The 11327-nt window shown below is 43.5% G+C and overlaps 1 protein-coding gene across 1 annotated transcript; it reads left to right on the top strand.

Moving 5' to 3' along the window:
* The first annotated feature begins 320 nt into the window (after window positions 1-320).
* Window positions 321-2420, top strand: LOC104601615 (uncharacterized). Its single transcript, XM_088892972.1, has 2 exons — window positions 321-916; window positions 1005-2420. Exons 1-2 carry the CDS (start codon window positions 347-349, stop codon window positions 2304-2306), a joined length of 1872 nt encoding a protein of 623 aa, XP_088749098.1. The 5' UTR covers window positions 321-346; the 3' UTR covers window positions 2307-2420.
* The last annotated feature ends 8907 nt before the right edge of the window (window positions 2421-11327 follow it).

Raw genomic sequence — 11327 nt, 5'->3', positions numbered from 1 at the left:
TTTACTAATCTGGACTGAAGTGGCTCTATTGACTTGGTCCAATGGAGATGCGTGGAAGGACGTTCGTTGAACTGTTCAAGCAGAGAAGACTTTCCCGTTGCCAGTTTGCCTAGCGTCTCTCAGTGTTCATCGTTCACTCTATATATTATCTTTTTTGTTTTTTTTTTTCACTTTTTTTCTGGTCTTCTTCGCGTTTTAGTCCTGCTACCTAATTGCACCAAGACTTAGAAACTGCTGAGAATTTTCTAGGGAAGACGGGGCAATCGGGGCATTAATACCCAAGGTCCCAGGTAAGGGGCAGAATCAGAGAGAGAGAGAGAGAGAGAGAGAGAGAGAGAGAGAGAGAATGGAGAAACGGCTTAATGATGCAGCTATGGAAGGTGACACAGCGTCCCTGTGCCAATTGCTTGACGAAGATGCACTGATTCTAGACAGAGTCAGGGTTGGCCCTGTTGCAGAAAATCCTCTGCACATAGCATCGTTGCTTGGGCATCTTGACTTTGCTAAAGAAATCTTGAGACGAAAGCCGGAGTTGGCTCGTGAGCGGAACTCCGAAGGAGCCTCACCTCTACACTTAGCTTCTGCTAAAGGGTATGTCGAGCTTGTCCAAGAGCTGTTGAAGGTCAACTCCGACGTTTGCTTTCTCTCCGATCAGGAAGGAAGAATTCCTCTTCATATAGCAGCAGTAAAAGGCCATCTAGGAGTGATAAACGAGTTAATTAACGCCATGCCTGAGTCAGCACATGTGAAGACGGATGGAGGAGAAACGATTCTGCACCTGTGCTTACAATATAATCAGTTTGAAGCGTTTAAGCTGCTGTTACAAAGTGTGGAGAATAAAGACTACTTCCTCAAGTCCAAGGACAACCGTGGTAACACCCTTTTGCATCTTGCTGTTGCCAACAGGCAAATCAAGGCATGTAAATTCGTTTTTTACTTCTTTTTTGGTTTCTATATTTGCAGGTAGCTAGTGATACTAACAGAAGAGGAATTTAAAAGTGCAGAGTATAAAATTCTTGCTGACGGAGCCCACCAGTTCCGGTGTGGAAGTCAATGCAATGAACTTGAATGGTGCCACTGCGCTGGATACTTTGATACAAAGTCCGGCAAAACTATGTGACATGGAAATTGGAGAGATCCTTCGAGATGCCGGAGGCTTAAGGTCCAGGGATATCTCTCAGTCACCCAATAATCAGATTCTGACCCCGGCAAGTAACCGGACGGCACTGCCTCGTGCACAGAGCGAACGGGAAGAGGAAGACCATCGCTGGTTAAATGAGTATTCAAATACACTGATGGTGGTGGCCATATTGATAGCAACCGTAACATTTGAAGCTGGAAACAACCATTACAAGTGTACGACCCATAATACCACCCCTAATTGCATCGACGCGGATAGGTATTATATGTTCGTTTACGTGGACACTCTTGGGTTTCTATCATCTCTCACCATAATCGTGCTGATACTTGTCGGATTTCCTTTCCGACGGAGGTATCGGATAAGGGTTTTGACAGCGGTCATGATGATCGCAATCACTTCAGTGGCTTTGATTTTCTTGATGTTTCAGTTGCAGACAGACTTTCGAACTTCTCTTATAATTTCTTGGCTGACATTCATGGGCATGCTCATGGTGCGGCAGTTGGTTCGGTTTGTTAAATGGACAAGAGGGAAACCCCAATGGAGGTATATGATGCGGCATTTGATCAAGATCACAGTTATCGCTGTTTCAGCGGCCGTCATGGGTCTATTTTTTCAATGGGTAGGATTAGTAAGCATGCTTGCATTTTGGGAGTCAGTTAGGTTTGCTCGGTGGTTGCTTGAGAAGCGTGGATTGGTTAGCAGGAGAACAAGGGGAGAAGAAGAAGAAGCAAATGAACGTCTTTCCCAATGGAGGTATTTCATGGAGATCACGGTTATAGTTGGCGTAATGGTTGTCTTTAAGAAATATTTTGGATTAATAATCATGCCTGCATGGTGGTTGTTGCTTCGGTTTGTAAAATGGAAAAGAGGGAAACTCCGATATATGATGACGCCGCATTTGATCAGGAACGTGGTTATCGTTGTTACAATGGCCATCTTTGGAGCAATCTTAGGAGCAATTTTATATTGGTTTGAATTAATAAGCATGTCTAACTTGTCTGCATTGTGGATTGTTGTCTTTTTTGTGTATGCTTTATTGTGGCTCTGTGTTGGGTTTGCTGTATTGTTATCTCAGAACAGTGGATTAGTTGACAGGACAACAAGTGGGGAAGGAGATGAGAGAAACCCAGCAATCGAGATGTTTGAAACTTTGATGCTAGTCTAGAAGTTTTTACACTTTAGAGTTTAGACCACATCGGTTGTATACAACTATTTCCTTCTGTAATTTTCCTTGTTACTTTATTGGATTTAGAAGCTAAAGTCCGGACAGATTACAACACGTGATAATACTACTATATTTTCTCTTAATTATATAGTCTTGTATAAAGATTATCTATTTTAACATTTTAATTAAGTTAGAAGAAGAAGCGAATGAAGGATAGACGGTGTTAAATGAATGAAAAATCGTGACCCACCATATATATTAATTGAAGGGAATGGGTAGAGAAAGTGGTGGTGGTTCGTTTCCTCTTAAAGTTGCAAGATTCCTTTTAAGAGGTAAGAATTAGAGGAAACGAACAGACCTAATGATTCATTGTTTTGGGCCTTTTTTTTAAATTAAATTTGGATAGATATATTTACATGTCCTTATTATTTTTCTTAATAAGTTTTGCATTAAATTAATTAATTTTCTGGTCTAATACATAAAATGTTGGATTAATATTAAATATATATCTAGAGAGAAGTGATATACTTTAAATTAATATTTCCTCATCTAATATTACCATGGTTTATTGATACGATACGTCCCGTATCGGGCATACCGTATCGTATCTTTTGCAAAGGTCATTTCTAAGGTACATACCTTGTAACATTTTCTTAAAAAACAATAAAATGAACGTTTTGTTAGACTTCGTGCCCTAAGTTAAATAGTATGATTAACTTTGAAATCATTATGCTTGGATTTTCAGTCTTCGGGTTGGGCTCAGGCCAAGAAGGCCTAGGCCTAGTCTTTAGAGAGTCTGAACCCAATCTGAACTCAACCCAATCATACACATTCATACTTGCATATATATACATATTTGCATAAATAAATATAAGGAAAAATTCTCGATTAGTACCTTGTATTTTGGTCCCAATGCCACTTTGGTCTCCAAACTTTTAACACGTGACAATCCATTATCCATCGTTGATTAATTGTTAACCAGTTGTTAAGTGGCATTTGAAAAAGACACAAATGCCCTTCAAGCATTATTTAATTTCTTTATCAACAATCTAGACATTGACAAAAAAATTAACAGTCCCAAATCCTTACCTTTTCCATTCAAGAAAGTTGGGGTCATTTGAGAGGGCATTCTGGTGACCCCAACTTTCTTTAACAGAAGAGACAAGGATTTGAAACTGTTAATTTTTTGTCAATGTTTGGATGGTTGATAAAGAAAATTAGATTACACTCGAAGGGCATTTGTGTCTTTTTCAAATGTCACTTAATGGTTGGTTAATAGCTAGTTAACAACAGGTACTGGATTGTCATGTTTTAAAAGTTCAGGTACTAAATAGTCGCATTTTAAAATTCGGAGACTAAAGTGGCACTAGGCCCAAAGTACAGAGTACCAATCAGAAATTTTCCCTAAATGTTATATATGTATGTATGTATAATTTTAGATTAAATTCGTTGATTCAATGATGAACCCAAGCCCAACCTAAATTCACCAAATTATAGTGTGGGTTGGACTTGGGTTAAGAACATCAGGCTTAACTTCGAACTCGAGCCTTAAACCCAACCTTCAAGGATGGGCCCAGATTGACCATAAACCCGGCCCAACCCACCCGATTTGCACCCCAAAAAAACATAAGAAAGATGTCGTGTTTGCTTTTTATTAAGAGTGGACAGATGATATGAACCCAAGTAGGGTTGGATTCAACCGAGCTGAGTTGAATAGTATGAGGCTCGAGCTCGAGCTCGAGTTAAAACCTTGAGCTCGAGCTCGATTTGAAAAAAAATATATTTTATAAAAATTAATAATTATATATAAAAAAAATTTATTTGATATTTAAAAAAAATAAGATTTATAACATTTTTATTATATACATCATTTTCTATAATTATTTTACATTACATTATATTATATTATATTACATATAATATATAGAGAGAGAGAGAGAGCCAACTCTATGATCACCCACTCAGTGAAATCGGCTGCCGGCAGTCTTGGTTTCCATCAGTGAGAGTGCATCCCCGATCATTACCTTTGTCCGACAAAGGGGCTGATCCTGTCACTATGATCACCCACTCAGATGAATTCTCGGACTGTCCCAACATACCCAGGTTTTGACCCCCGCTAAGGATCTCACTGATTGGTACATCAAAGATAGCCCAATCCGACACCTAGTGCAGTATCATAATCGAGTCTAGGGGTCGGGTGTAACTTTCCAGTTTTGCCCATCAATCTCCAAGGTCCAGGGCAATACTGGAAGTCTGGTCCAGTTCAAAGATTCAATTAATCCTACACTGTATGTGCCTAGGGTCTCACCCTAGCAGCTGAGACAGGCCACCCCAACCGACTTGGTGGCACCACAGTGTCAGCCTTGTCAGGATAGGTCTCCCCAGACCGACCCACTGGCTGTGAACATTCTAAACTAACACGAGTCTCATTAAGTGTCTAGTTTAAGGGTATTACACAGAAACATACCAAGGGAACATGAATCAAATATATATCTTTATTCATTTACAATAAACTCATAAAGTACATCATTCTGATTGAAGCTAAGGGCATACAAAACTGTCTAACAACTCCCACTTGCACTTAGGTCCAATTAGGTACTAGCCGGAGTCCCATGCTTTCCACGTGTTTCTCAAACACTTTCTGTGATAGTGGCTTTGTCAATGGGTCTGCTACATTTTCCGCTGACGCTACCTTCTAAATCAGGACGTCCCCTCTACCAACAATCTCCCGCAGTACGTGGTACTTCCTCTCGATGTACTTCGACTTCGAGTGGGCTCGTGGCTCCTTAGCCTGAGCAATGGCTCCATTATTGTCACACAACAATGGGATGGGTGATGTGCTGGACGGAACAACTCCCAACTCGTGAACGAACTTCTTCATCCACACAGCTTCTTTGGCAGCCTCACTTGCGGCAATGTATTCGGCCTCGATCGTGGAGTCTGCAGTGGACCCCTGTTTGCTGCTTTTCCAGCAAACAGCACACGATCCTATCGTGAAAACATATCCAGATGTAGACTTTCTATCATCTGGGTCTGACTGGAAATCGACATCTGTAAACCCCTTGATCTGTAGTGAGCTACCGTCGAACACCAGACAAAACTCTTTTGTCCTTCGAAGGTACTTAAGTATGTTTTTCACAGCAGTCCAATGCTCCTGCCCTGGGTTGGCTTGAAATCTGCTTACTACACTCACTGCCTGAGCAATGTCAGGACGAGTGCACAGCATGGCATACATGATGCTTCCTACGGTAGAGGCATAGGGAACGTCTTTCATGCCATCAATCTCCTCAGAAGTCTTGGGAGACATCTTCTTGGAGAGAGTGACTCCGTGCCTGAAAGGAACATTTCCTTTCTTGGAGTTTTCCATGCTGTATCTTTTGACTATTTTGTCAATATAAGCAGATTGGGATAATCCAATTATCCGCTTCAATCTATCTCTATAGAGTCGAAGACCCAGTATATAGGAGGCTTCTCCAAGATCTTTCATGGAGAATTGCTGTGAAAGCCATACTTTCACTGTAGTTAACATTCCTACATCATTCCCAATGAGTAGAATGTCATCTACATATAGAACCAAGAAGGTAACCTTATCTCCACTGAACTTCCTGTAGACACAGGGTTCATCCGGATTTTGCTCGAAGTCAAACGATTTGACAGCAGAGTCAAAACGGATGTTCCAACTTCTAGAAGCTTGCTTAAGTCCATAAATGGATCTATTAAGTTTACATACCATGTTTTCCTGACCTGCAGCAATGAAGCCTTGCGGCTGCTGCATATAGATATCTTCAGTAAGATCTCCATTCAGGAATGCAGTTTTGACATCCATCTGCCAAATCTCATAATCATGGTATGCTGCTACAGCTAGCAGGATCCTAACGGATTTAAGCATGGCCACAGGCGAAAAGGTTTCCTCATAATCGATGCCTTCTTTCTGAGTGTACCCATTCGCCACTAGATGAGCCTTGAAGGTCTCAATCCTGCCATCGGGGCCCTTCTTCCTCTTGTAAATCCATTTGCAACTGATTGCTTTTACCCCGAAGGGTGGATCTACTAGAGTCCAAACTCCATTGAGTCCATCTTTGCCCATCAATCTCCAAGGTTCAGGGCAATACTGGAAATCTGGTCCAGTTCATAGATTCAATTAATCCTACATTGTATGTGCCTAGGGTCTCACCCTGACAGCTGAGACAGGCCACCCCAACCGACTTGGTGGCACCACAGTGTCAGCCTTGTCAGTATAGGTCTCCCCAGACCGACCCACTGGCTGTGAACATTCTAAACTAACACGAGTCTCATTAAATGTCCAGTTTAAGGGTATTACACAGAAATATACCAAGGGAACATGAATCAAATATGTATCTTTATTCATTTACAAGAAACTCATAAAATACATCATTCTGATTGAAGCTAAGGGCATACAAAACTGTCTAACTCTCTCTCTCTCTCTCTCCTACAAAATCATATATCTCGGCCAGACTTAGCTTGGCCACCAACAGAGTAAGCTTCTGATTCGAAGTTCGAGTCATCTACCACGTGAGAGTTGTCAGATTGTGCATCATCAATTGACATCGTCTATGGGAACACACTATGAAAATCTAAGTTCTCATCTTTAAGCATTTTATACTGATATCTATGGATTCATCAAGCAACCAACCCGCCAACAACAACAATAATCAAGTCACTAGAGGACACGAACAGCTCAGAATGATCCTAGAAGTACCTTTAGTGACTATCGTACAAATTAATGTACCTCTGACTCCACCAAGCATCCCTCCCACTCTAAACCCAACCTTGGCACTGTCTCATGTGGACATGCCTCCTCTCGCGGTCGAGCCCTCTGTGGCCCCTGTTGGAGTCGATGTGCACCAGTTCTATGACCTGGTACAATGTGTCCGTGGAATGAGCAACCAAATGAGGGCTTGGGAGGACAGGTTTGCCACCTTGATAGGGGGCAACAATAGCCACAACAGTAGCAAACCCAGCATCAGCCACAAAACCAGCGAACACAGCAGCCGCAGTCACAACAACGACAAAATGCAGGGCTAAACCTTAACTGGCTCCCACTCGGGTTCCTAATCAAAATCCTAACCAGATTCACAACCAGGTACCTGACCAGAAAGAGAACCAACTCCCGGTGGAAAGCCGAGCTACTGCACCCATCAGAACAGAAGCCACCAGTTCGTCTGAGTGGTCCAAAAGGAGGCATCGCAGACATACTCACCATGCCTCAAAGAAAAGTCAACTCGCTCCGTCTATGAGCGTGATGGACAAGAAGATTAAAAGCAAAGAAATCATCCAGGAAAGCACCTCATCTAGGCGGCCTATATCTCGCACCTCACCATTGACCATGAGATTCTTATAGCCTCACAACCATAAAACTTCAGAGCACCTAGACTTGAATCTTACAACGGAACAATAGACCCCATAAACCATGTTGACAGTTTCCAAGCCCTAATGCAATTACATGGTGCCAATGATGCGAGCTTGTGTATCACCTTTCCAACAACTTTTTGAGACACAGCTCCACTATGGTACTCAGGATTGGCCCCCGGGTCCATAAAAAGTCGGGATCAACTCACCAATCTATTTATCACTCACTTCGCCACCAGTAAAAGGCACCCCAAGTCTGCAACCTATCTACTGAATGTCATTCAATGACCCAATGAGACACTTCGTGAATACATCAAGAGGTTCGACTTGGAGTGTCTCCAACTCCCCAACCTTGACTTAGCCGTACAGCTCACCGCGGCAACGAACGATGTCTGTCACCCTAACCTACACTGGGAAATTGAGTTGAACCCCCCAACTTCTATTTAAGGTACCCAAACCGACCTCCCTATAGATAAAACTTAAGGGATGCCAAATTGCTTTTCAGCACTAAGGCACCTGGGCCGACCTCCCTGCAACTCGGCTGAATAAAACTTGTAGGGAATCTCAAATCGCCTCTTTGGCTCTAAGGCCCCTATGCCAAACTACTTCTACAAGCATGTTGGCCAACATAATTCATGCAACACAGTATTGAAAATACAAAATAAGAGAAGGCAGCATATACTAAAGCAAATTTCATTCATGTTGTAGAAGCAAGTACATCGAAAAAAAAGAGAGGAAAACCCTCAAGTAGTAAAGTTTGTAATAAAGGAGCACATAGGCTCCAAAGAGTATCTTATAGGAGCGCATAGACTCCTGGAAACAATAACTGAAGAAGAAACCCCGGTCGACCTACTCTTCATCACCGCCCTGCACCTTGTCATCAACATCATCTGCCTCCTCGCCCTCTTCTTTGCCATCTCCCTCCTCTTCCTCGTCAAGAGTCAAAGGCTCCTGGTCAACTTGCACCACTATCTTGTTCGGCACATCTCTGCACCTGGGCGTACACTGGCAATAGACAAAAATGTTTGACAGGTGCAACCTCAGCTTGGTGGATATCCTCGGTATACTTCGTCCGCCTCTCCTCCAACTAGCGTTCTTGGGTAGCAATGGTTTCTTTGACCTCGTTCAGCTTGCACTGCATCTCAGCACTCAACCTAATGAACCGTTGGCAATCTTGCTTAGCACCAAGCTGAATCCCTTGCGTCTAAGACTACAAAGCATCAATGTCAGCCTGCAGCTTGCATCTCTCTCTCAGGCCCGAGGTGACCTGATCCAGTAGAACCTAACCCATAGTGTTTGCCTACTAGAATAAGAAAAGTATAGTCAGTACAAAGGCCACAGAACAAGAGAATATAAGCTTCAGGAAGCAAAGAGACGAACTTGGAGGATGCATCGAGTCATCCTGGCACCAACCTCAGTAGGGTCCATGCCACGATAGAATTGCACATCCTCGGGGAGGAGCATACCTCTCCCCATCCGAAGGGCCACCTGGGGATCGTGAAGGCGGTCGAGCACAAAGATGTTGATGTTTGGAATGAAGTGGCGTATGTCTAAGGCGTAAGGGCAGACAGGACGTTCCTCTTGGCCAACCTGGAATGAAGAGGTGGTAGGATCCATAGGGACCTGTTCGACATTCATAGAGTCGTCGCCTCCCTCAAGGTCGATGACATTAGGAGCGAATGCCGCCGACCTTGCCTTGGCACTGTCCGAGGTCCCCTCCATTGACAAGCGTTCAACCCTCCTCTTCTTCCTAAACGTCTTCTTTGTTGCCGCCAAAAGTGATTCCATGCTCACCATATCTGAAGAAGAAAAGGAAAATATTAGCCGAGCTAAAATAAATTTCAAAGCAAAAGGCAAAGAACATGTTGGTCGACCAACCTACATGGATCAAGCCAGCCCGAATAAGCATATACTCCGCTAAAAAGTTTTCTACTTGAAACTTCCAGCGCGTGAGGCATTGAACCTCAAGTCGTAAATCTTCATCGAAATCTACGCTGAATTTCTGGCAACCCCTCTGCCATACAGTGTCCATGTTCCATCCGGTCCTATGAGAAAGGAAGAAGTATTTGTTTTTCCATTCTTTGACCTTTGAAGGAATGTCGTCTAATAGCTTATAACCGCGCGGAAGGGAAGGTAAAAGCAATAGGGCATGTGGGGGACTTTCTTCATGACACATAGCCTAGAAAAAATATCTAAGTCTAAAGGAAAATTGTGATGATGACACAAAGAAATCAACCTTACCAATGTTCAAATTTTGTTAGGGTGTAGTTGACCTAAAGAAACAACATAATACAAGGAAAGCAGAGGCCAACAACCAGCGCCTCCTCAATGACAAAGACCTCATCTCGGCTGTGACTCCAGGGAAGTGGTCTGAGTTGAGCTAGATGCAGTCGAATTCACTGGGTATTTGATATATAGTGTACAACTCAACTATACGCTTGTCGATTAGCTCAAAATGACCGAACGGGGTTTCCTCCTCTTGGGAATCCTCCTCCACCTCTAGTTGTGACGTTGAGGTCTCGGCCTAAGAGCCCTCCTAGTCTCGCGACGAGCCCCCCCCCCCCCCCCCCCCCCCCCCGTCTCGCCCATCTAAAATTCAAATATCTACCCTCATAAGGACCAGAAGACCTAGCTAGCTACAAAGGAACTGACTCACTAGTTGATGGGAGACAGAAGGCTAACACCGGCGACAAACAAACTCTAACGGGCAAGCAAACAGAGATTCTCCAACTGAGCTCTCCTCCAACCAATCACTCTCTCCCTAGTGAAAGCTCCAAAAATAGTGCGAGTGGGACCTCAATGGGGACCCCCAATTTATAGTCTGCTAAGAAGAAAAAATCAATGGTTGAAGCACGCTACCAGCAAATCAACACTGAGAAGGCATTACCGTGCGCAGACTATTTGAATTTTGAACTTTGCACGCCCATTTATCATGGCCCTTTCAAAATTTTAAAAGTCGAATTTTGTTGCAGTCCCGCCTACTCTCGACCTGGATCAGGTGGGCGAGCCGAGTGACTTACAAACCAACCGAACCAATTACCATATTGAGAGTTACTCTCTTCGCCGAGCTGACGTTGACTCAGGAGTGGGGGCAATGGATGAGGGGTAATTTGGTCCTTCGAATGACCTCACGACACGTGGCTTTCAAGTGACACCTCAGTGCTGAGTAAGCTGGTCACCTCGGTAGGTAGGCAAGTAGCTCCTCACTAGGACCGACCTAAAGGACCTCCGAACAAGGATCAACCTACCTTAGGGACTGGCCAAGCCAAGAAAGGTACTATAGGCGACCTACAAGGAATGCTCGCTGACTTGCCTCATAGATCCATTAGCAGACCGAGTTCTCCAAAGTATTAATGAGTTGACCATTAGGCAGACCTACCCGCATCACATGCATCAGTCAATCGTACGGACCTCAATCCTCTATGTAGATTACGTAACTGACATCATTACTCACCTGACTTAACGGAAATGGCTCCGCGAGAGCCTGAGACCTATTACAGGAGGTCTCAGACCACTCATACCTATATAAAGGTCTCATTTCCACCTGAAAAGCTATGGGCGATTAAGTTCTCACATTCCCTAATCTTCTAAGAACTATTCGCTAACTTAAGCATCAGAGTGCCCACCTCGGGTGAAAGCAACACGGGCACT

Source organism: Nelumbo nucifera, chromosome 8, assembly GCF_055504915.1.
Source record: "Nelumbo nucifera cultivar China Antique chromosome 8, China Antique-T2T, whole genome shotgun sequence".
Classification (NCBI taxonomy): domain Eukaryota; kingdom Viridiplantae; phylum Streptophyta; class Magnoliopsida; order Proteales; family Nelumbonaceae; genus Nelumbo; species Nelumbo nucifera.
Note: the sequence above shows the minus strand (reverse complement) of the source record. Positions and strands in the feature narration are given on the sequence as shown.